Source organism: Pseudophryne corroboree, chromosome 1, assembly GCF_028390025.1.
Source record: "Pseudophryne corroboree isolate aPseCor3 chromosome 1, aPseCor3.hap2, whole genome shotgun sequence".
Lineage (NCBI taxonomy): Eukaryota > Metazoa > Chordata > Amphibia > Anura > Myobatrachidae > Pseudophryne > Pseudophryne corroboree.
Window position 1 is genome coordinate 1,225,871,901 of NC_086444.1, and position 27,391 is coordinate 1,225,899,291.

General features: G+C 48.5%; 1 protein-coding gene across 2 annotated transcripts in view; it reads left to right on the forward strand.

Annotated features, from left to right (window-relative positions):
- Nucleotides 1-27,391, forward strand: part of HSPA12B (heat shock protein family A (Hsp70) member 12B) — a 188,355-nt gene that overhangs the window by 39,768 nt on the left and 121,196 nt on the right. For both annotated transcript variants that reach the window (XM_063925359.1, XM_063925358.1), the window contains exon 3: nt 20,502-20,602. In XM_063925359.1, coding sequence (XP_063781429.1) covers nt 20,502-20,602 — 101 coding nt within the window. The remainder of the gene's footprint in view (nt 1-20,501; nt 20,603-27,391) is intronic.

Below are 27,391 nucleotides of genomic sequence, written 5' to 3' on the forward strand. Positions count from 1 at the left end.
GTACAGCTGTCGGCCTGCGCATTCTATAGGGGCATACTTACCAACTGTCCCTGAATGTCAGGGAGACTCCTTGAATAGTAGCAATCTCCCTCACTCCCTGAATAGACCAGCAATCTCCCTGATTGCAACTTACCCCCATTATGAAGCTGTTACATACTTGGAAAAGAAAAGAAATCAGAGATACATACATTCAAAGTAGGTGATTCATCGGGCCCTACGGGCGCTCTTCGCTCCCTTGTGGAGTGCAATATTTTTATTATATGGAGTATTACCTCCAATCATAACTGTGCGAGTGGTTAAATATTGCACGGACAAAGGGCGTGCGATGGTTAAGGGGTCGTAGCCCCTTGCAATGGTGTGAACAGCGCACGCAGGGCCTGATGAATCACCTAGTAGGTGCTGTGGTTGGGGGAGTGGCGGGTGCGGGGGAGACTCAGATGGGGGACGGGGTCCAGGGGAGACGTGGGTGGGGGAGGAGCTGGTGCGGTGGTGCCGTGGGTGGGGGAGGGGGTCTGGAGCCACCAGGGGTGGGGGGGAGCGGTTGCGGGGGTGCCGCGTGTGGGGTGGTGCCGCGGGTGGGGGAGGGGAGTGGGTGGTGGAGGAGGAGGTTTGGAGCCACCACAGGTGGTTAAGGGGGGGGGGGGTGCCGTGGATGGGGCCCGGAAGTACTGCGCGTGGGGGAGGGGTGGGTGATGCTTCTTCTGCTTCTCCTCCTGGAAGCAGCTAGGCTGCTGTCCTCCCTTTGGCAGTGACGCTCCCGGAGACTCGCACAGCAGCCAGTCACTATTGTTAGCGCCGGTGTCCCAACGCGCCGCATTACAGGGAAGAAGATGCACTCAATAAACTACAGCTCCCAGCAGCCCTAAGGGCTGGAATGCTTTGCTGCTAAGGGCTGCTGGGAGCTGTAGTATATTTAGTGCGTCTACTTCCCTGTAATGCGGTGCGTTGGGACACCGGCGCTAACAATACTGACTGGCTGGCAGAACTGACTGACTGGCTGAATCAATGTAAAAGGTGAGAGTGCTGTGCGGTGTCAGTGACACTGCACACCCACTGCACTGCACTGCACTGCACTGTCACCTTTTACATTGATTCAGCGAGTCAGTACATTTCATGAAGTGCTTTTGCAAAGGTAGACAAGTACAGTATGTGTCAGGGGAGGCGGACAGAGAGGGGTCCCGGGGGGCTGTTTGAGGCTGTGTGCAGGAAATATTTGAAAGGAGCATTGAATTCAACTAGATATCAACAAACCCTAAAAGCCTTTGCCCCAGAGACCATTATGACACATAGGGGGGTTATTCAGAGATGGATGTACAGTAGATTGTTGCATCCGGAGCAAGATCTGCGTCCATCTCCTTATATGCTGGGGCCACCCAGCTCAGGGCGAGGCCGCACAGTTTGTGTGGTACCGCCTCATGATGCGTCTGCAATTCAATTGCGGATGCATCGATTTAAGGTCGACCCCTGCACTGGTAGGCGGTCCGCCACCATTTTTTTTATCGGAGCGGCTGCGTGTCACATCACGCTGCCGCCCTTATAACACTTGCACCACGCATCAGCTTTGCCCGCTACGCCCACGAAACACCACCCTACGAACACGCGCCGCGTTCTAATCAGCCTTCCAGGATGCGGCCGCAATGAGAGGGGCTGAGCACGCGCAGACTAGGTGGACGCGGCCGCTACGTACATAAGGGAATAATACACAGAGTATTGGGACAATCATGGTTTTGTTTTATGGGCCGCACATACGCAGGGCTAAAGTGTCAGCGATCGCGTCACTGGCGACTCTTCCCCGGGGCACACCCACTGCCGCTTAGAGATCCAGTGAGCTGGGCATTTGCTGATCCAGGCTGGTTTTCTCACAGTGGCCCAAATGTATTCAGCCATAACAAGAGATAAAGGGCTCGGATTTACTAAGCCTTGGATGGAAATAAAGTGGACGGATATAAAGTTCCAGCCAAATAGCTCCTGTCATTTTCCAAACCCAGTCAGTAATATGACAGTTAGGAGCTGATTGGCTGGTACTTTATCTTCATCCAAGGCTTAGCAAATAGACTCCATAGTGGAGATGGCTAAATAGTGATAAAGCACCAGCCAATCAGCTTCCTATGTTACAGGCTGTGTTTGAAATTGACAGATAGGAGCTGATTGGCTGGTCATTTATCACTCTTTATCCGTCACCACTTTATCACTTTTTACAAGGCTTAATACATTTGGGCCAGTGTTGCTAATGGCGACGGCGGCTGCGGAGGGTGACAGGTTATCACAGCAGTACGCCCAAGTCTGCGTCACGCAGTCTCCTATTCCTGCGCCTTACTACACAACAGATCAGTGTATTTAGGTGACACAAACAGGAATCTCATTATTATTGATAAATCTCAATGTTATGCATTTTATTACGATGTATATTAAGGTCGGCTACATATAATTAATTACAGGCAGCATTCCAGCATTAAAGGGCATGAGGTAATTCAATGAGCACCAGCAATGACCCCTCTGCGGAGGAACTGGAACCCTCTGGGGACAGGACTGAGCGTTTCCGAGGGAGTGACACCAAATATCAAAGTTCCAGGAACTTTCTACAGCTAACGTTATTTGTTAAAGGTATCCAGGGGAGAGGGGGGGGGGGTGCATTTTCCCGGAATGTACAAGTCAGTAGAAGGTCAGTATAGTCACCCTGTATCTGTACGCAGAGAGCAGAAACTTTCCTTCCATGCATCTGCTTCTGAGTCGGCCGCAAATTTGATATTCGTGTGTGTAAGCACCACCAGGGCAGCTACTGATATAAGTGACAAAATATTGGGTGTTATTATTACAACTAGAGATGAGCAGGTTCGGTTCGTCGAGATCCGAACCCCCCGAACTTCACCTATTTTACACGGTTCCGAGGCAGACTCGGATCTTTCCGCCTTGCTCGGTTAACCCGAGCGCGCCCGAACGTCATCATCCCGCTGTCGGATTCTCGCGAGATTCGTATTCTATATAAGGAGCCGCGCGTCGCCGCCATTTTCACTCGTGCTTTGGAGATGATAACGAGAGGACGTGGCTGCGGTCTCTCAGTTTCTGTGTTCAGTGTGCTGCAAATATCTGTGCTCAGTGTGCTGCAAATATCTGTGCTCAGTGTGCTGCAAATATCTGTGCTCAGTGTGCTGCAAATATCTGTGCTCAGTGTGCTGCAAATATCTACGTTCAATGCCTGAAAACGATCCATATCTGTGCTGCATTGTAGTTGTGCGCAGTATATAGTAGGAGGACAGTGCAGAATTTTGCTGACCACCAGTATATATATAGCAGTACGGTACAGTAGTCCATTGCTCTACCCCTGTGTCGTCAAGTATACTATCCATATCTGTGCTGCATTGTAGTTGTGCGCAGTATATAGTAGGAGGACAGTGCAGAATTTTGCTGACCACCAGAATATATATAATATATATAGCAGTACGGTACAGTAGTCCATTGCTCTACCTCTGTGTCGTCAAGTATACTATCCATATCTGTGCAGCATTGTAGTTGTGCGCAGTATATAGTAGGAGAACAGTGCAGAATTTTGCTGACCACCAGTATATATATAGCAGTACAGTACAGTAGTCCATTGCTCTACCTCTGTGTCATCAAGTATACTATCCATATCTGTGCTGCATTGTAGTTGTGCACAGTATATAGTAGGACAGTGCAGAATTTTGCTGACCACCAGTATATATAATATATATATAGCAGTACAGTACAGTAGTCCATTGCTCTACCTCTGTGTCGTCAAGTATACTATCCATATCTGTGCTGCATTGTAGGAGGACAGTGCAGAATTTTGCTGACCACCAGTATTTATATATAGCAGTACGGTACAGTAGTCCATTGCTCTACCTCTGTGTCATCAAGTATACTATCCATATCTGTGCTGCATTGTATTTGTGCGGAGTATATAGTAGGAGGACAGTGCAGAATTTTGCTGACCACCAGTATATATATATATATATATAGCAGTGCGGTACAGTAGTCCATTGCTCTACCTCTGTGTCGTCAAGTATACTGGGGGTCATTCCGAGTTGTTCGCTCATTATTTTTTTTCGCTACGGAGAGATTAGTCGCAAACTGCGCATGCGCAATGTTCGCAGTGTGCCTGCGCCAAGTAAATTTGCACAAAAGTTTGATATTTTACTCACGGTGTAACAAGGTTTTTTCATCGTTCTGCTGATCGTAGTGTGATTGACAGGAAGTGGGTGATTCTGGGAGGAAACTGCCCGTTTTCTGGGAGTGTGCGGAAAAACGCAGGCGTGTCAGGGAAAAACGCGGGAGTGTCTGGAGAAACGGGGGAGTGGCTGGGCGAACGCTGGGTGTGTTTGTGACGTCAAACCAGGAACGAAACTGACTGAACTGATCGCAGTGTAGGAGTAAGTCTCGAGCTACTCAGAAACTGCTAAGAAATTTCTATTCGCAACTCTGCTAATCTTTCGTTCGCAATTCTGCTATGCTAAGATTCACTCCCAGAGGGCGGCGGCTTAGCGTGTGCAATGCTGCTAAAAGCAGCTAACGAGCGAACAACTCGGAATGAGGGCCCCTATCCATATCTGTGCTGCATTGTATTTGTGCGGAGTATATAGTAGGAGGACAGTGCAGAATTTTGCTGACCACCAGTATATATAGAGCAGTACGGTAGAGTAGGCCATTGCTCTACCTCTGTGTCGTCAAGTATACTATCCATATCTATGCTGCATTGTATTTGTGCGGAGTATATAGTATGAGGACAGTGCAGTATTTTGCTGACCACCAGTATATATATATAGCAGTGCGGTACAGTAGTCCATTGCTCTACCTCTGTGTCGTCAAGTATACTATCCATATCTGTGCTGCATTGTATTTGTGCGGAGTATATAGTAGGAGGACAGTGCAGAATTTTGCTGACCACCAGTATATATATATATATAGCAGTACGGTACAGTAGTCAAGTGCTCTACCTCTGTGTCGTCAAGTATACTACAAAGTTCAGTAAAATGACCCAAAAATGTAAATTAAAAGCCTCTGATGAGAAGCGTAAACTTGGCAATATGCCATTTACGACACGGAGTGGCAAGGAACGGCTGAGGCCCTGGCCTATGTTCATGGCTAGTGGTTCAGATTCACATGAGGATGGAAGCACTCATCCTCTCGCTAGAAAACTGCAGTGCCACTCCTAGATGGGCCAGGTGTTTGTGTCGGCCACTTGTGTCGCTTAGCTTAGCCATCCAGCAACCTTGGTGCACCTCTTTTTTTCTTTGCATCATGTGCTGTTTGGGGAGTATTTTTTTGAAGTGCCATCCTGTCTGACACTGCAGTACCACTCCTAGATGGGCCAGGTGTTTGTGTCGGCCACTTGTGTCGCTTAGCTTAGTCATCCAGCGACCTCACGTGCAAATTTAAGGACTAAAAATAATATTGTGAGGTGTGAGGTGTTCAGAATAGACTGGAAATGAGTGGAAATTATGGTTATTGAGGTTAATAATACTATGGGATCAAAATGACCCCCAAATTCTATGATTTAAGCTGTTTTTGAGGGTTGTTTGTAAAAAAAACACCCGAATCCAAAACACACCCGAATTCGACAAAAAATTTTCAGGGAGGTTTTGCCAAAACGCGTCCGAATCCAAAACACGGCCGCGGAACCGAATCCAAAACCAAAACCCGAAAAATTTCCGGTGCACATCTCTAATTACAACCCGTTCGCACACAGCAGTTCTTTGCTGCGGTGTGAACGGGTTGGAAATGCGCATGCGCAGCGGACGCTTTGGGCACGCGCGTCGTTGCCTGTCGACGATTGTCGCCAGCGAGAAATGTGATCACAGCGGCGATTGCAAGAAGACGGACAGGCGGGAGGTGTTCCGGGGCAGATACTCACCGGTTTCCAGGCATGGTGAGTCCAACGCAGGCAGGCAGGCGTGTCGAGGCGTTTGGAGGGCGGATGTCTGACGTCAGGACCGGGACCTTCATTGCTGGATCCGTCGCACTGGGTGAGTAATTGCAGCCCTGGTCTTGTTTTACGTGAAACTTTTTTTGCATAGCAGGGCCGCACAAGTGTTCGCAGCCCTGCTATGCTAAAATACACTCCGCCATAGGAGGCGTCAGGTTGATCGCACGAGCAGCAAAAAGTTGCTACGTGCGATCAACTCGGAATGACCCCCATTATCTGTAAAGCGCTACGGAATATGTGTGCAATATATATATATATATATATATAATTAATTTCCCAATGGTCGGCACTCACTTCTGTCCCATTTAAATGTACCTTGCCACGGTGCTGCGTCGGCAGAAAGCATGCAGATATACCAAAAAGACGGCACTCACTGGTCTTTTACAGAATCAATAGACAGCGTCCTCTTATCAACGTTTCGAGTTTATTTCAACCCGTCATCAGGATACACATGATGACGGGTTGAAATATATCTGTATTTGCTAGAGATGAGCGGGTTCGGTTTCTCTGAATCCGAACCCGCCAGAACTTCATGTTTTTTTTCACGGGTCCGAGCGACTCGGATCTTCCCGCCTTGCTCGGTTAACCCGAGCGCGCCCGAACGTCATCATGACGCTGTCGGATTCTCGCGAGGCTCGGATTCTATCGCGAGACTCGGATTCTATATAAGGAGCCGCGCGTCGCCGCCATTTTCACACATGCATTGAGATTGATAGGGAGAGGACGTGGCTGGCGTCCTCTCCGTTTAGAATTAGAATAGATTAGAGAGACACTTGATTTACTAATTTTGGGGAGCATTAGGAGTACTCAGTAGTGTACAGTGCAGAGTTTTGCTGATAGTGACCAGTGACCACCACTTTTATTTATAATCCGTTCTCTGCCTGAAAAAAGCGATACACAGCACACAGTGACTCAGTCACATACCATATCTGTGTGCACTGCTCAGGCTCAGGCCAGTGTGCTGCATCATCTATTATCTATATATAATATTATATATATCTGTCTGACTGCTCAGCTCACACAGCTTATAATTGTGGGGGAGACTGGGGAGCACTACTGCAGTGCCAGTTATAGGTTATAGCAGGAGCCAGGAGTACATAATATAATCCGTTCTCTGCCTGAAAAAAGCGATACACAGCACACAGTGACTCAGTCACATACCATATCTGTGTGCACTGCTCAGGCTCAGGCCAGTGTGCTGCATCATCTATTATCTATATATAATATTATATATATCTGTCTGACTGCTCAGCTCACACAGCTTATAATTGTGGGGGAGACTGGGGAGCACTACTGCAGTGCCAGTTATAGGTTATAGCAGGAGCCAGGAGTACATAATATATTATATAGTGAGTGACCACCAGACACACAGTGCAGTTTATTTAATATATCCGTTCTCTGCCTGAAAAAAGCGATACACACAGTGACTCAGTCAGTCACATACCATATCTGTGTGCACTGCTCAGGCTCAGGCCAGTGTGCTGCATCATCTATATAATATATATTATATATCTGTCTGACTGCTCAGCTCACACAGCTTATAATTGTGGGGGAGACTGGGGAGCACTACTGCAGTGCCAGTTATAGGTTATAGCAGGAGCCAGGAGTACATAATATTATATTAAAACAGTGCACACTTTTGCTGCAGGAGTGCCACTGCCAGTGTGACTAGTGACCAGTGACCTGACCACCAGTATATATAATATTAGTAGTATACTATCTCTTTATCAACCAGTCTATATTAGCAGCAGACACAGTACAGTGCGGTAGTTCACGGCTGTGGCTACCTCTGTGTCGGCACTCGGCAGCCCGTCCATAATTGTATATACCACCTAACCGTGGTTTTTTTTTCTTTCTTTATACATACATACTAGTTACGAGTATACTATCTCTTTATCAACCAGTCTATATTAGCAGCAGACACAGTACAGTGCGGTAGTTCACGGCTGTGGCTACCTCTGTGTCGGCACTCGGCAGCCCGTCCATAATTGTATATACCACCTAACCGTGGTTTTTTTTTCTTTCTTTATACATACATACTAGTTACGAGTATACTATCTCTTTATCAACCAGTCTATATATTAGCAGCAGACACAGTACAGTGCGGTAGTTCACGGCTGTGGCTACCTCTGTGTCGGCACTCGGCAGCCCGTCCATAATTGTATATACCACCTAACCGTGGTTTTTTTTTCTTTCTTTATACATACATACTAGTTACGAGTATACTATCTCTTTATCAACCAGTCTATATATTAGCAGCAGACACAGTACAGTGCGGTAGTTCACGGCTGTGGCTACCTCTGTGTCGGCACTCGGCAGCCCGTCCATAATTGTATATACCACCTAACCGTGGTTTTTTTTTCTTTCTTTATACATACATACTAGTTACGAGTATACTATCTCTTTATCAACCAGTCTATATATTAGCAGCAGACACAGTACAGTGCGGTAGTTCACGGCTGTGGCTACCTCTGTGTCGGCACTCGGCAGCCCGTCCATAATTGTATATACCACCTAACCGTGGTTTTTTTTTCTTTCTTTATACATACATACTAGTTACGAGTATACTATCTCTTTATCAACCAGTCTATATTAGCAGCAGACACAGTACAGTGCGGTAGTTCACGGCTGTGGCTACCTCTGTGTCGGCACTCGGCAGCCCGTCCATAATTGTATATACCACCTAACCGTGGTTTTTTTTTCTTTCTTTAAACATACATACTAGTTACGAGTATACTATCTCTTTATCAACCAGTCTATATATTAGCAGCAGACACAGTACAGTGCGGTAGTTCACGGCTGTGGCTACCTCTGTGTCGGCACTCGGCAGCCCGTCCATAATTGTATATACCACCTAACCGTGGTTTTTTTTTCTTTCTTTATACATACATACTAGTTACGAGTATACTATCTCTTTATCAACCAGTCTATATATTAGCAGCAGACACAGTACAGTGCGGTAGTTCACGGCTGTGGCTACCTCTGTGTCGGCACTCGGCAGCCCGTCCATAATTGTATACTAGTATCCAATCCATCCATCTCCATTGTTTACCTGAGGTGCCTTTTAGTTGTGCCTATTAAAATATGGAGAACAAAAATGTTGAGGTTCCAAAATTAGGGAAAGATCAAGATCCACTTCCACCTCGTGCTGAAGCTGCTGCCACTAGTCATGGCCGAGACGATGAAATGCCAGCAACGTCGTCTGCCAAGGCCGATGCCCAATGGCATAGTACAGAGCATGTCAAAACCAAAACACCAAATATCAGTAAAAAAAGGACTCCAAAACCTAAAATAAAATTGTCGGAGGAGAAGCGTAAACTTGCCAATATGCCATTTACCACACGGAGTGGCAAGGAACGGCTGAGGCCCTGGCCTATGTTCATGGCTAGTGGTTCAGCTTCACATGAGGATGGAAGCACTCAGCCTCTCGCTAGAAAACTGAAAAGACTCAAGCTGGCAAAAGCACCGCAAAGAACTGTGCGTTCTTTGAAATCCCAAATCCACAAGGAGAGTCCAATTGTGTCGGTTGCGATGCCTGACCTTCCCAACACTGGACGTGAAGAGCATGCGCCTTCCACCATTTGCACGCCCCCTGCAAGTGCTGGAAGGAGCACCCGCAGTCCAGTTCCTGATAGTCAGATTGAAGATGTCAGTGTTGAAGTACACCAGGATGAGGAGGATATGGGTGTTGCTGGCGCTGGGGAGGAAATTGACCAGGAGGATTCTGATGGTGAGGTGGTTTGTTTAAGTCAGGCACCCGGGGAGACACCTGTTGTCCGTGGGAGGAATATGGCCGTTGACATGCCAGGTGAAAATACCAAAAAAATCAGCTCTTCGGTGTGGAGGTATTTCACCAGAAATGCGGACAACAGGTGTCAAGCCGTGTGTTCCCTTTGTCAAGCTGTAATAAGTAGGGGTAAGGACGTTAACCACCTCGGAACATCCTCCCTTATACGTCACCTGCAGCGCATTCATAATAAGTCAGTGACAAGTTCAAAAACTTTGGGTGACAGCGGAAGCAGTCCACTGACCAGTAAATCCCTTCCTCTTGTAACCAAGCTCACGCAAACCACCCCACCAACTTCCTCAGTGTCAATTTCCTCCTTCCCCAGGAATGCCAATAGTCCTGCAGGCCATGTCACTGGCAATTCTGACGAGTCCTCTCCTGCCTGGGATTCCTCCGATGCATCCTTGCGTGTAACGCCTACTGCTGCTGGCGCTGCTGTTGTTGCCGCTGGGAGTCGATGGTCATCCCAGAGGGGAAGTCGTAAGCCCACTTGTACTACTTCCAGTAAGCAATTGACTGTTCAACAGTCCTTTGCGAGGAAGATGAAATATCACAGCAGTCATCCTACTGCAAAGCGGATAACTGAGTCCTTGACAACTATGTTGGTGTTAGACGTGCGTCCGGTATCCGCCGTTAGTTCACAGGGAACTAGACAATTTATTGAGGCAGTGTGCCCCCGTTACCAAATACCATCTAGGTTCCACTTCTCTAGGCAGGCGATACCGAGAATGTACACGGACGTCAGAAAAAGACTCACCAGTGTCCTAAAAAATGCAGTTGTACCCAATGTCCACTTAACCACGGACATGTGGACAAGTGGAGCAGGGCAGGGTCAGGACTATATGACTGTGACAGCCCACTGGGTAGATGTATGGACTCCCGCCGCAAGAACAGCAGCGGCGGCACCAGTAGCAGCATCTCGCAAACGCCAACTCTTTCCTAGGCAGGCTACGCTTTGTATCACCACTTTCCAGAATACGCACACAGCTGAAAACCTCTTACGGCAACTGAGGAAGATCATCGCGGAATGGCTTACCCCAATTGGACTCTCCTGTGGATTTGTGGCATCGGACAACGCCAGCAATATTGTGTGTGCATTAAATATGGGCAAATTCCAGCACGTCCCATGTTTTGCACATACCTTGAATTTGGTGGTGCAGAATTTTTTAAAAAACGACAGGGGCGTGCAAGAGATGCTGTCGGTGGCCAGAAGAATTGCGGGACACTTTCGGCGTACAGGCACCACGTACAGAAGACTGGAGCACCACCAAAAACTACTGAACCTGCCCTGCCATCATCTGAAGCAAGAAGTGGTAACGAGGTGGAATTCAACCCTCTATATGCTTCAGAGGTTGGAGGAGCAGCAAAAGGCCATTCAAGCCTATACAATTGAGCACGATATAGTAGGTGGAATGCACCTGTCTCAAGTGCAGTGGAGAATGATTTCAACGTTGTGCAAGGTTCTGATGCCCTTTGAACTTGCCACACGTGAAGTCAGTTCAGACACTGCCAGCCTGAGTCAGGTCATTCCCCTCATCAGGCTTTTGCAGAAGAAGCTGGAGGCATTGAAGAAGGAGCTAAAAGGGAGCGATTCCGCTAGGCATGTGGGACTTGTGGATGCAGCCCTTAATTCGCTTAACAAGGATTCACGGGTGGTCAATCTGTTGAAATCAGAGCACTACATTTTGGCCACCGTGCTCGATCCTAGATTTAAAGCCTACCTTGGATCTCTCTTTCCGGCAGACACAGGTCTGCTGGGGTTGAAAGACCTGCTGGTGACAAAATTGTCAAGTCAAGCGGAACGCGACCTGTCAACATCTCCTCCTTCACATTCTCCCGCAACTGGGGGTGCGAGGAAAAGGCTCAGAATTCCGAGCCCACCCGCTGGCGGTGATGCAGGGCAGTCTGGAGCGACTGCTGATGCTGACATCTGGTCCGGACTGAAGGACCTGACAACGATTACGGACATGTCGTCTACTGTCACTGCATATGATTCTCTCAACATTGATAGAATGGTGGAGGATTATATGAGTGACCGCATCCAAGTAGGCACGTCACACAGTCCGTACTTATACTGGCAGGAAAAAGAGGCAATTTGGAGGCCCTTGCACAAACTGGCTTTATTCTACCTAAGTTGCCCTCCCACAAGTGTGTACTCCGAAAGAGTGTTTAGTGCCGCCGCTCACCTTGTCAGCAATCGGCGTACGAGGTTACATCCAGAAAATGTGGAGAAGATGATGTTCATTAAAATGAATTATAATCAATTCCTCCGCGGAGACATTGACCAGCAGCAATTGCCTCCACAAAGTACACAGGGAGCTGAGATGGTGGATTCCAGTGGGGACGAATTGATAATCTGTGAGGAGGGGGATGTACACGGTGATATATCGGAGGGTGAAGATGAGGTGGACATCTTGCCTCTGTAGAGCCAGTTTGTGCAAGGAGAGATTAATTGCTTCTTTTTTGGGGGGGGTCCAAACCAACCCGTCATATCAGTCACAGTCGTGTGGCAGACCCTGTCACTGAAATGATGGGTTGGTTAAAGTGTGCATGTCCTGTTTTGTTTATACAACATAAGGGTGGGTGGGAGGGCCCAAGGACAATTCCATCTTGCACCTCTTTTTTCTTTTCTTTTTCTTTGCATCATGTGCTGATTGGGGAGGGTTTTTTGGAAGGGACATCCTGCGTGACACTGCAGTGCCACTCCTAGATGGGCCCGGTGTTTGTGTCGGCCACTAGGGTCGCTAATCTTACTCACACAGTCAGCTACCTCATTGCGCCTCTTTTTTTCTTTGCGTCATGTGCTGTTTGGGGAGGGTTTTTTGGAAGGGACATCCTGCGTGACACTGCAGTGCCACTCCTAGATGGGCCCGGTGTTTGTGTCGGCCACTAGGGTCGCTAATCTTACTCACACAGCTACCTCATTGCGCCTCTTTTTTTCTTTGCGTCATGTGCTGTTTGGGGAGGGTTTTTTGGAAGGGCCATCCTGCGTGACACTGCAGTGCCACTCCTAGATGGGCCCGGTGTTTGTGTCGGCCACTAGGGTCGCTAATCTTACTCACACAGCTACCTCATTGCGCCTCTTTTTTTCTTTGCGTCATGTGCTGTTTGGGGAGGGTTTTTTGGAAGGGACATCCTGCGTGACACTGCAGTGCCACTCCTAGATGGGCCTGGTGTTTGTGTCGGCCACTAGGGTCACTTATCTTACTCACACAGCGACCTCGGTGCAAATTTTAGGACTAAAAATAATATTGTGAGGTGTGAGGTATTCAGAATAGACTGAAAATGAGTGTAAATTATGGTTTTTGAGGTTAATAATACTTTGGGATCAAAATGACCCCCAAATTCTATGATTTAAGCTGTTTTTTAGTGTTTTTTGAAAAAAACACCCGAATCCAAAACACACCCGAATCCGACAAAAAAAATTCGGTGAGGTTTTGCCAAAACGCGTTCGAACCCAAAACACGGCCGCGGAACCGAACCCAAAACCAAAACACAAAACCCGAAAAATTTCAGGCGCTCATCTCTAGTATTTGTTGCATATTAGTAACTGTAAAAGGATTGGACAGCTCATTTCATACTCAGTAAATGAAGCTTTGAACTGAAGAACTAATCCTCTTTTGTATGACGTGTAAATAAATGATGCAGCTTTTAAGTCTATCCAAGAAAACAGCGTGTGAAAGTAATCTCCTTCTGCGGGACACGGGTGACCCCTCTGCGCCGCGTTCTGTCTGCCGGCGCCGCCGCTGGCGGTGACGCTGAGATGTACAGAGGAGCTGCCAGACTGTTTTTTGGCCCTGATGATGACAGATATTGGGTCAGCTTCCAGGGTGGGCTGCAATCCCCCAGTGTATGTAACTTGGGGCCGGGGCTCGGAGAAAGCAGACCCTGCTAACTCTGGAGGGAATGTGCTCAATCTCCCCCTTTCCTCTTTCATCAAGGATCTCGGAGCAGAATCCCGCGGCACATCTGCTGTTAATTAACGTGAAATTTGTGAAATCCCACATGGGATCTCAGATGGAGAAATGGCACCCGTCTGGAGAGCGTCTCCGAATATCACATTCCTTCGTGTGGCAAATGCAAACAGCCCTCACATTGACATAGATTGGACTTGTCTGAGGAGGTGTGAGGTTTAAGGCAGCAGCGAGTGTAACCTTCATTCACTACAGAAAGGGATTACACCCCCCCACCAGTTTTAATTAAATCACTTGCTGCTATTTTTGGCAAATGTTTCTGTAGGATTCTGTCCAGAAGCCATATTCCTACTTCAATAAACATTTAAAAGAATGCAGTCTCTCACTTCGTTATGAATATCGGGGGCCATTCAGACCTGATTGCACACAGGCGGTTTTTTTGCAGTGCTGCGATCAGGTAGTCGCCGCCTACAGGGGGAGGGGGTAAACGCTGTGCAGAGGTACGAACACTTGTGCAGAGAGCTGCACATCTCTGCATAGCTTAGGACTTACTCACCCGCTGCGATGATCCTGGACGGAGCTGACATCAGGAACCCTCCCTGGAAACGGCCGGGCACGCCTGCGTTTTCCTGGACACTCCCTGAAAACGGTGAGTTGACACCCCCGGGCGGCTTCTTCCTGTCAATCTTTTTGCGTTCACCGGTGTGAATGCTATCTTTGTACAATCTTTCGATGCCCGGCGACGGCTGTCGCTGGCGGCCGACGTGCCTGCGCATTGCGGACCACATGCATGCGCTGTTCAGACCCGATCACACCGCTGCTAAAAAAGCTAGCGTGCGATCGGGTCTTAATGACCCCCTTTGTGTTGAAACAAATGCTGCATTCTCAGTGATGTCACTGGTTCCTAGTGACTGGATAGGCTGCACTCTCAGTAATGTCATTGGCTCCTAGTGACTGGAAAGGACGCACTCTCAGTGATGTCACTGGTTCCTAGTAACTGGATAGAACGCACTCTCAGTGATGTCACTGGTTCCTAGTAACTGGATAGGATGCACTCTCAGTGATGTCACTGGTTCCTAGTGACTGGATAAGCTGCACTCTCAGTGATGTCACTGGCTCCTAGTGAATGGATAGGACGCACTCTGAATGATGTCACTGGTTCCTAGTAATTGTATAGGCTGCATTCTCAGTATGTTACTGGTTCCTAGTGACTGGATAGGCTGCATTCTCAGTGATGTCATTGGTTCCTAGTGGCTGGACAGGCTGCACTCTCACTCAATTATGTCACTGGTTCCTAGCGACTTGATAGGCTGCATTCTCAGTGATGTCACTGGTTCCTAGCGACTTGATAGGCTGCATTCTCAGTGATGTCACTGGTTCCTAGCGACCTGATAGGCTGCATTCTCAGTGATGTCACTGGTTCCTAGTGGCTGGATAGGCTGCATTCTCAGTGATGTCATTGGTTCCTAGTGACTGGATAGGCTGCACTCTCAGTGATGTCACTGGTTCCTAGTGACTGGATAGGCTGCACTCTCAGTGATGTCACTGGTTCCTAGTGACTGGATAGGCTGCACTCTAAGTTATGTCACAGGCTCCTAGTGAGTGGATAGGTTGTACTCTCAGTGATGTCACAGGCTCCTAGTGAGTGGATTGTCTGCATACTCAGTGATGTCACTGGTTCCTAGTAACTGGATAGGATGCACTGTCAGTGATGTCATGTAACTAGATAGGATGTACTCTCCGTGATGTCACTGATTCCTAGTGACTGGATAGGCTGCATTCGTCACTGGTTCCTAGTGACTGGATAGACTGCACTCTCAGTGATGTCACTGGTTCCTAGTGAATGGATAGGCTGCACCTTCAGTGATGTCACTGGTTCCTAGTGAGTGGATAGGTTGTACTCTCAGTGATGTCACAGGCTCCTAGTGACTGGATAGGCTGCATTCTCAGTGATGCCACTGGCTCATAGTGAGTTCCTAGGGACTGGATAGGCTGCAATCTCAGTGATGTCACTGGTTCCTATGGACTGCATAGGATGCACTCTCAGTGATGTCACTGGTTCCTAGGGACTGGATAGGCCATATTCTCAGTGATGTCATTGGTTCCTAGTGGCTGGATAGGCCGCACTCTCAGTGATGCCACTGGTTCCTAGCGACTGGATAGGCTGCACTCTCAGTGATGTCACTGACTCTTAATGAGCGGATAGGCCGCACTCTCAGTGATGTCACTGGTTCCTAGTGGCTAGATAGGCCGCACTCTCAGTGATGTCACTGGCTCCTAGTGAATGGATAGGACGCACTCTGAATGATGTCACTGGTTCCTAGTAATTGTATAGGCTGCATTCTCAGTATGTTACTGGTTCCTAGTGACTGGATAGGCTGCATTCTCAGTGATGTAATTGGTTCCTAGTAGCTGGACAGGCTGCACTCTCACTCAATTATGTCACTGGTTCCTAGCGACTTGATAGGCTGCATTCTCAGTGATGTCACTGGTTCCTAGCGACTTGATAGGCTGCATTCTCAGTGATGTCACTGGTTCCTAACGACCTGATAGGCTGCATTCTCAGTGATGTCACTGGTTCCTAGTGGCTGGATAGGCTGCATTCTCAGTGATGTCATTGGTTCCTAGTGACTGGATAGGCTGCACTCTCACTCAATTATGTCACTGGTTCCTAGCGACTTGATAGGCTGCATTCTTAGTGATGTCACTGGTTCCTAGCGACTTGATAGGCTGCATTCTCAGTGATGTCACTGGTTCCTAGTGGCTGGATAGGCTGCATTCTCAGTGATGTCACTGGTTCCTAGTGGCTGGATAGGCTGCATTCTCAGTGATGTCACTGGTTCCTAGTGGCTGGATAGGCTGCATTCTCAGTGATGTCATTGGTTCCTAGTGGCTGGATAGGCTGCATTCTCAGTGATGTCATTGGTTTACTAGTGGCTGGATAGGCTGCATTCTCAGTGATGTCATTGGTTTACTAGTGGCTGGATAGGCTGCATTCTCAGTGATGTCATTGGTTTACTAGTGGCTGGATAGGCTGCATTCTCAGTGATGTCATTGGTTTACTAGTGGCTGGATAGGCTGCATTCTCAGTGATGTCACTGGTTTACTAGTGGCTGGATAGGCTGCATTCTCAGTGATGTCATTGGTTTACTAGTGGCTGGATAGGCTGCATTCTCAGTCTTTAATTCAAGGATTTTTTTTTAAAGAATTAACAACAAAGCTGCCACTCTGGTATCCTTATTCTGTGCCATTACTCCGGTGCCCCTGGTGTCTCTCATCTGTCACATCCAACCCTCAGAGTCTCTCATCGGTAACATTCAGCCCCCAGTGTCTCTCAACGGTCATATCCAGTCCACAGAATCTCTCATCAGTCATATTCAGCATCAAGGGGCGTTTCTCATCTGTCACGTCCAGGCCTATGTGTCTCTCATTGTCCACATCCAGCCCCTGGTTTCTCTCATCAGTCACATCCAGCCTCAGGTGTCTCTCATCTGTCACATCTAGACCCATGTGTCTTTCATCGACCATATCCAGCCCGAGGTGCCTTTCATCAGTCACATCCTGACCCCGGTGTCTTTCATCAGTCACATCCTGCCCCCAGTGTCTCTCATTGGTCACATCCTGACCCCGGTGTCCCTCATTGATCACGTCCTGACCCCGGTGTCTCTCATTGGTCACATCCTGACCCCGGTGTCTCTCATTGATCACATCCTGACCCCGGTGTCTCTCATTGGTCACATCCTGACCCCGGTGTCTCTCATTGATCACATCCTGACCCCGGTGTCTCTCATTGGTCACATCCTGACCCCGGTGTCTCTCATTGGTCACATCTTGACCCCGGTGTCTCTCATTGGTCACATCCAGCCTACAGTGTCTCTCATCTGTCACATTAATCCCCGGTGTCTCTCATTGGTAACTTGCAATGTTTGGTGTCTCTCATTGGTCACATCCAGCCTTAGGTGTCTGTCATCTGGCACATCTAGCCTCAGGTGTCTCTCATCTGTCACAGCCAGTCCTCTTAACCCTCAGTGTCTTTCATCGGTCACATTCATCCCCGGTGTCTCTCATTGGTAACTTGCAATGTTTGGTGTCTCTCATGGGTCACATTCAACCCACAATGTCTTTCATTGGTCACATCCAGCTCCTGGTGTCTCTCATTGGTCACATCCAGCCCCTGATGTCTCTCATCAGTCACATCCAGGCCATGGTGTTTCTCATTGGTCACATCCAGGCCATGGTGTTTCTCATTGGTCACATCCAGTCTTATTGTTCACATCCAACTTTCTGTGTCTCTCGTCTGTCACATCCAACCCTCAATGTCTCTCATCAGTTACATCCAGCCCCCGGTGTCTCTCATCAGTCACCTCTAGCCCCTGGTGTCTCTCATTGGTTACATCCAGCCTTCAGTGTCTCTCCTTAGTCACATCCAGCCCCCGGTGTCTCTCATCAGTTACATCCAGCCTTCAGTGTCTCTACTTGGTCACATCCAGCCCCTGGTGTCTCTCATCAGTCACATCCAGCCCTCAGTGTCTCTCCTTGGTCACATCCAGCCCTCAGTGTCTCTCCTTGGTCACATCCAGTCCCCAATGTCTCTCATCAGTTACATCCAGCCCCCGGTGTCTCTCATCAGTCACCTCCAGCCCCTGGTGTCTCATTGGTTACATCCAGCCTTCAGTGTCTCTCATCAGTTACATCCAGCCCCCGGTGTCTCTCATCAGTTACATCCAGCCCCCGGTGTCTCTCATCAGTTACATCCAGCCCCCGGTGTCTCTCATCAGTTACATCCAGCCCCCGGTGTCTCTCATCAGTTACATCCAGCCCCCGGTGTCTCTCATCAGTTACATCCAGCCCCCGGTGTCTCTCATAAATTACATCCAGCCCTCAGTGTCTCTCCTTGGTCACATCCAGCCCCTGGTGTCTCTCATCAGTCAGATCCAGCCCTCAGTGTCTCTCCTTGGTCACATCCAGCCCCGGTGTCTCTCATCAGTTACATCCAGCCCCCGGTGTCTCTCATCAGTCACATCCAGCCACCATTGTCTCTCATGGGTCACATCCAGCACCCGGTGTCTCTCCTTGGTCACATCCAGCCCCCGGTGTCTCTCATCAGTTACATCCAGCCCCCGGTGTCTCTCATCAGTCACATCCAGCCACCATTGTCTCTCATGGGTCACATCCAGCCCCCGGTGTCTCTCCTTGGTCACATCCAGCCCCCGGTGTCTCGCATCGGTCACATCCAACTTTCGGTGTCTTTCATCTGCAACATCCAACCTCCAACCCTCAATGTCTCTCATTGGTCACATCCAGCCCCACTGTCTCTCATTGGTCACATCCTGCCCCCCTGTGCCTCTTAGCGGTTATATACAGCCTCCGGTGTCTCTCATCAGTCACATACAGCCCCCGGTGTCTCTCATCAGTCACATACAGCCCTCAGTGTCTCTCCTTGGTCGCATCCAGTCCCCGATGTCTCTCATCAGTTACATCCAGCCCCCGGTGTCTCTCATCAGTCACCTCCAGCCCCTGGTGTCTCATTGGTTACATCCAGCCTTCAGTGTCTCTCATCAGTTACATCCAGCCCCCGGTGTCTCTCATCAGTTACATCCAGCCCCCGGTGTCTCTCATCAGTTACATCCAGCCCCCGGTGTCTCTCATCAGTTACATCCAGCCCCCGGTGTCTCTCATCAGTTACATCCAGCCCCCGGTGTCTCTCATCAGTTACATCCAGCCCCCGGTGTCTCTCATCAGTTACATCCAGCCCCTGGTATCTCTCATCAGTCAGATCCAGCCCTCAGTGTCTCTCCTTGGTCACATCCAGCCCCGGTGTCTCTCATCAGTTACATCCAGCCCCCGGTGTCTCTCATCAGTTACATCCAGCCCCCGGTGTCTCTCATCAGTTACATCCAGCCCCCGGTGTCTCTCATCAGTTACATCCAGCCCCCGGTGTCTCTCATCAGTTACATCCAGCCCCCGGTGTCTCTCATCAGTTACATCCAGCCCCCGGTGTCTCTCATCAGTTACATCCAGCCCCCGGTGTCTCTCATAAATTACATCCAGCCCTCAGTGTCTCTTCTTGGTCACATCCAGCCCCCGGTGTCTCTCATCAGTTACATCCAGCCACCATTGTCTCTCATGGGTCACATCCAGCCCCCGGTGTCTCTCCTTGGTCACATCCAGCCCCCGGTGTCTCTCATCAGTTACATCCAGCCCCCGGTGTCTCTCATCAGTCACATCCAGCTACCATTGTCTCTCATGGGTCACATCCAGCCCCCGGTGTCTCTCCTTCGTCACATCCAGCCCCCGGTGTCTCGCATCGGTCACATCCAACTTTCGGTGTCTTTCATCTGCAACATCCAACCTCCAACCCTCAATGTCTCTCATTGGTCACATCCAGCCCCACTGTCTCTCATTGGTCACATCCTGCCCCCCTGTGCCTCTTAGCGGTAATATACAGCCTCCGGTGTCTCTCATCAGTCACATACAGCCCCCGGTGTCTCTCATCAGTCACATACAGCCCCCGGTGTCTCTCATCAGTTACATACAGTCCCTTGTGGCTCTCATCAGTTACATACAGCCCCCAGTGTCTCTCATCAGTCACATACAGTCCCCTGTGGCTCTCATCAGTCACATACAGCCCCCGGTGTCTTTTCTCCCCTGTGGTAGTAATGTTAGTGATTTGTCTCGTCTCTATTTTGCTCTAGGATCAGAACTTACATTGCACTAGTGACAAGTCCGATAATACATTTGACTCATTTGTCATAATAGCTAGTGACTGTGTGCTATCAAATAATAAAATAACGGAAAGGAAAAAAAAAATATTTGTGAAGGGATACTCAACCTGTATTACTAAATTGTTATTTTGCAGCTACCGAGATGGATCGCCTCTGTACACCGTCCCCACCAAACTCCCCGAGCCTCCGGAACGAAAGCTGTAACATCGCCCCTCTGACACCGTCACAGTCCCCGGTGAGTAAACATGCAGGAAATGTCTAATTTTCTCTACCAGACAGGAAGGTGCCTGGCAGGAGATGACAGCATAGGTGCCAGGTTCCCGCCAGGAGATATTGACAATATAGGCACCAGATTCCCACCAGGATATAATGACAGTATATGGCCAGGTTCCCGCCAGGAGATATTGACAATATAGGCACCAGATTCCCACCAGGATATATAAGGCAGTATATGGCCAGGTTCCCGCCAGGAGATAATGACAGTATAGGCACCAGATTCCCGCCAGGATACAATGACAGTATAGACGCCAGGTTCCCACCAGGAGATAATGATAGTATAGGCGCTGGGTTCCCGCCAGGAGATAATGGGCGTATAGGCGCCAGGTTACCACACAGGTTCTGTGGCTGGCTGACTACAAGCCTGCATTTCACCTGGTTTTAAGCAGCCACAGAACCTGTGTAATTCATGATTGTTAAAGGGATAATATGATCAGCCTAATAATGACAGTATATGTGCCAGGCTCCCTCCAGGAGATAATGCCAGTATAGGTGCCAGGTTCCCACCAGGAGATAATGCCAGTATAGGTGCCAGGTTCCCACCAGGATATAATGACAGTATATGGCCAGGTTCCCTCCAGGAGATAATGACAGTATATGGCCATGTTCCCACCAGGAGATAATGACAGTATATGTGCCAGGTTCCCACCAGGATATAATGACAGTATATGGCCAGGTTCCCACCAGGAGATAATGACAGTATATGTGCCAGGTTCCCACCAGGAGATAATGACAGTATAGATGCCAGGTTCCCACCAGGAGATAATGACAGTATATGTGCCAGGTTCCCACCAGGAGATAATGACAGTATATGTGCCAGGTTCCCTCCAGGAGATAATGACAGTATATGTGCCAGGTTCCTTCCAGGAGATAATGACAGTATATGTGCCAGGTTCCCACCAGGAGATAATGACAGTATATGTGCCAGGTTCCCACCAGGAGATAATGACAGTATATGTGCCAGGTTCCTTCCAGGAGATAATGACAGTATATGTGCCAGGTTCCCACCAGGAGATAATGACAGTATATGTGCCAGGTTTCCACCAGGAGATAATGACAGTATATGGCCAGGTTCCCACCAGGAGATAATGACAGTATATGGCCAGGTTCCCACCAGGAGATAATGACAGTATATGTGCCAGGTTCCCACCAGGAGATAATGACAGTATAGGTGCCAGGTGCCCCCCAGGAGATAATGACAGTATATGGCCAGGTTCCCACCAGGAGATAATGACAGTATATTGCCAGGTTCCCACCAGGAGATAATGACAGTATATTGCCAGGTTCCCACCAGGAGATAATGACAGTATAGGTGCCAGGTTCCCACCAGGAGATAATGACAGTATATGGCCAGGTTCCCACCAGGAGATAATGACAGTATAGGTGCCAGGTTCCCACCAGGAGATAATGACAGCATAGGCGCCAGGTTCCCACCAGGATATAATGACAGTATATGGCCAGGTTCCCACCAGGAGATAATGACAGTATATGTGCCAGGTTCCCACCAGGAGATAATGACAGTATAGGTGCCAGGTGCCCCCCAGGAGATAATGACAGTATATGGCCAGGTTCCCACCAGGAGATAATGACAGCATAGGCGCCAGGTTCCCACCAGGAGATAATGACAGTATATGGCCAGGTTCCCACCAGGAGATAATGACAGTATATGTGCCAGGTTCCCTCCAGGAGATAATGACAGTATATGTGCCAGGTTCCCTCCAGGAGATAATGCCAGTATATGTGCCAGGTTCCCACCAGGAGATAATGCCAGTATATGTGCCAGGTTCCCTCCAGGAGATAATGCCAGTATATGTGCCAGGTTCCCTCCAGGAGATAATGCCAGTATATGTGCCAGGTTCCCACCAGGAGATAATGACAGTATATGTGTCAGGTTCCCTCCAGGAGATAATGCCAGTATATGTGTCAGGTTCCCTCCAGGAGATAATGCCAGTATATGTGCCAGGTTCCCACCAGGAGATAATGCCAGTATATGTGCCAGGTTCCCTCCAGGAGATAATGCCAGTATATGTGCCAGGTTCCCACCAGGAGATAATGACAGTATATGTGCCAGGTTCCCTCCAGGAGATAATGACAGTATATGTGCCAGGTTCCCTCCAGGAGATAATGCCAGTATATGTGCCAGGTTCCCTCCAGGAGATAATGACAGTATATGTGCCAGGTTCCCTCCAGGAGATAATGACAGTATATGTGCCAGGCTCCCTCCAGGAGATAATGACAGTATATGTGCCAGGTTCCCACCAGGAGATAATGACAGTATATGTGCCAGGCTCCCTCCAGGAGATAATGACAGTATATGTGCCAGGTTCCTGCCAGGAGATAATGACAGTATATCTGCCAGTTTCCTGCCAGGAGATAATGACAGTATATGTGCCAGGTTACTGCCAGGAGATAATGACAGTATATGTGCAAGGTTCCATCCAGGAGATAATGCCAGTATATGTGCCAGGTTCCCACCAGGAGATAATGCCAGTATATGTGCCAGGTTCCCTCCAGGAGATAATGATAGTATATGTGCCAGGCTCCCTCCAGGAGATAATGACAGTATATGTGCCAGGTTCCCTTCAGGAGATAATGACAGTATATGTGCCAGGTTCACACCAGGAGATAATGACAGTATATGTGCCAGGTTCCCGCCAGGAGATAATGACAGTATATGTGCCAGGTTCCTGCCAGGAGATAATGACAGTATATGTGCCAGGTTCACACCAGGAGATAATGACAGTATATGTGCCAGGTTCCGACCAGGAGATAATGACAGTATATGTGCCAGGTTCCTTCCAGGAGATAATGACAGTATATGTGCCAGGCTCCCTCCAGGAGATAATGACAGTATATGTGCCAGGTTCCTGCCAGGAGATAATGACAGTATATGTGCCAGGTTCCCACCAGGAGATAATGCCAGTATATGTGCCAGGTTCCCACCAGGAGATAATAACAGTATATGTGCCAGGTTCCCTCCAGGAGATAATGACAGTATATGTGCCAGGTTCCCTCCAGGAGATAATGCCAGTATATGTGCCAGGTTCCCTCCAGGAGATAATGCCAGTATATGTGCCAGGTTCCCACCAGGAGATAATGACAGTATATGTGCCAGGTTCCCTCCAGGAGATAATGACAGTATATGTGCCAGGTTCCCTCCAGGAGATAATGCCAGTATATGTGCCAGGTTCCCTCCAGGAGATAATGACAGTATATGTGCCAGGTTCCCTCCAGGAGATAATGACAGTATATGTGCCAGGCTCCCTCCAGGAGATAATGACAGTATATGTGCCAGGTTCCCACCAGGAGATAATGACAGTATATGTGCCAGGCTCCCTCCAGGAGATAATGACAGTATATGTGCCAGGTTCCTGCCAGGAGATAATGACAGTATATCTGCCAGTTTCCTGCCAGGAGATAATGACAGTATATGTGCCAGGTTACTGCCAGGAGATAATGACAGTATATGTGCAAGGTTCCATCCAGGAGATAATGCCAGTATATGTGCCAGGTTCCCACCAGGAGATAATGCCAGTATATGTGCCAGGTTCCCTCCAGGAGATAATGATAGTATATGTGCCAGGCTCCCTCCAGGAGATAATGACAGTATATGTGCCAGGTTCCCTTCAGGAGATAATGACAGTATATGTGCCAGGTTCACACCAGGAGATAATGACAGTATATGTGCCAGGTTCCCGCCAGGAGATAATGACAGTATATGTGCCAGGTTCCTGCCAGGAGATAATGACAGTATATGTGCCAGGTTCACACCAGGAGATAATGACAGTATATGTGCCAGGTTCCGACCAGGAGATAATGACAGTATATGTGCCAGGTTCCTTCCAGGAGATAATGACAGTATATGTGCCAGGCTCCCTCCAGGAGATAATGACAGTATATGTGCCAGGTTCCTGCCAGGAGATAATGACAGTATATGTGCCAGGTTCCTGCCAGCAGATAATGACAGTAGATGTGCCAGGCTCCCTCCAGGAGATAATGACAGTATATGTGCCAGGTTCCTGCCAGGAGATAATGACAGTATATGTGCCAGGTTCCCTCCAGGAGATAATGACAGTATATGTGCCAGGCTCCCTCCAGGAGATAATGACAGTATATGTGCCAGGTTCCCACCAGGAGATAATGACAGTATATGTGCCAGGTTCCTTCCAGGAGATAATGACAGTATATGTGCCAGGTTCCCTCCAGGAGATAATGACAGTATAAGTGCCAGGTTCCCACCAGGAGATAATGACAGTATATGTGCCAGGTTCCTTCCAGGAGATAATGACAGTATAAGCGCCAGGTTCCCTCCAGGAGATAATGACAGTATATGCGCCAGGTTCCCTCCAGGAGATAATGACAGTATATGTGCCAGGTTCCCTCCAGGAGATAATGACAGTATAGGCGCCAGGTTCCCACCAGGAGATAATGACAGTATATGTGCCAGGTTCCCTCCAGGAGATAATGACAATATATGTGCCAGGTTCCCACCAGGAGATAATGACAGTATATGTGCCAGGTTCCGACCAGGAGATAATGACAATATATGTGCCAGGTTCCCACCAGGAGATAATGACAGTATATGTGCCAGGTTCCGACCAGGAGATAATGACAGTATATGTGCCAGGTTCCCTCCAGGAGATAATGACAGTATATGTGCCTGGCTCCCTCCAGGAGATAATGACAGTATATGTGCCAGGTTCCCTCCAGGAGATAATGACAGTATATGTGCCAGGTTCCCTCCAGGAGATAATGACAGTATATGTGCCAGGTTCCTGCCAGGATAATGACAGTATATGTGCCAGGTTCCTGCCAGGAGATAATGACAGTGTATGTGCCAGGTTCCTGCCAGGAGATAATGACAGTATATGTGCCAGGTTCCTGCCAGGAGATAATGACAGTATATGTGCCAGGTTCCCTCCAGGAGATAATGACAGTATATGTGCCAGGTTCCCACCAGGAGATAATGACAGTATATGTGCCAGGTTCCTGCCAGGAGATAATGACAGTATATGTGCCAGGTTCCCTCCAGGAGATAATGACAGTATATGTGCCAGGTTCCCACCAGGAGATAATGACAGTATATGTGCCAGGTTCCTGCCAGGAGATAATGACAGTATATGTGCCAGGTTCCCGCCAAGAGATAATGACAGTATATGTGCCAGGTTCCCTCCAGGAGATAATGACAGTATATGGACAGGTTCCCGCCAGGAGATACAGTATATGTGAAAGGTTCCCTCCAAGAGATAATGACAGTATATGTGCCAGGTTCCCTCCAGGAGATAATGACAGTATATGTGCCAGGTTCCCACCAGAAGATAATGACAGTATATGTGTCAGGTTCCCGCCAGGAGATAATGCCAGTATATGTGCCAGGTTCCCACCAGGAGATAATGACAGTATATGTGCCAGGCTCCCTCCAGGAGATAATGACAGTATATGTGTCAGGTTCCCACCAGGAGATAATGACAGTATATGTGCCAGGTTCCCTCCAGGAGATAATGACAGTATATGTGCCAGGTTCCCACCAGGAGATAATGACAGTATATGTGTCAGGTTCCCTCCAGGAGATAATGACAGTATATGGCCAGGTTCCCGCCAGGAGATAATGACAGTATATGTGCCAGGTTCCCACCAGGAGATAATGACAGTATATGTGCCAGGCTCCCTCCAGGAGATAATGACAGTATATGTGCCAGGTGCCCCCCAGGAGATAATGACAGTATATGTGAAAGGTTCCCTCCTGGAGATAATGACAGTATATGTGCCAGGTTCCCTCCAGGAGATCATGACAGCAAATGTGCCAGGTTCCTTCCAGGAGATAATGACAGTATATGTGCCAGGTTCCCTCCAGGAGATAATGACAGTATATGTGCCAGGTTCACACCAGGAGATAATGACAGTATATGTGCCAGGCTCCCTCCAGGAGATAATGACAGTATATGGCCAGGTTCCCACCAGGAGATAATGACAGTATATGTGCCAGGTTCCCTCCAGGAGATATGACAGTATATGTGCCAGGCTCCCTCCAGGAGATAATGACAGTATATGTGCCAGGTTCTCTCCAGGAGATAATGACAGTATATGTGCCAGGTTCCCTTCAGGAGATAATGACAGTATATGTGCCAGGTTCACACCAGGAGATAATGACAGTATATGTGCCAGGTTCCCTTCAGGAGATAATGACAGTATATGTGCCAGGTTCCTGCCAGGAGATAATGACAGTATATGTGCCAGGTTCCCTTCAGGAGATAATGACAGTATATGTGCCAGGTTCACACCAGGAGATAATGACAGTATATGTGTCAGGTTCACACCAGGAGATAATGACAGTATATGTGCCAGGTTCCCTCCAGGAGATAATGACAGTATATGTGCCAGGTTCCCTTCAGGAGATAATGTCAGTATATGTGCCAGGCTCCCTCCAGGAGATAATGACAGTATATGGCCAGGTTCCCACCAGGAGATAATGACAGTATATGTGCCAGGTTCCCTCCAGGAGATAATGACAGTATATGTGCCAGGCTCCCTCCAGGAGATAATGACAGTATATGTGCCAGGTTCACACCAGGAGATTATGACAGTATATGTGCCAGGTTCCCTTCAGGAGATAATGACAGTATATGTGCCAGGTTCACACCAGGAGATAATGACAGTATATGTGCCAGGTTCCCTTCAGGAGATAATGACAGTATATGTGCCAGGTTCCTGCCAGGAGATAATGACAGTATATGTGCCAGGTTCCCTT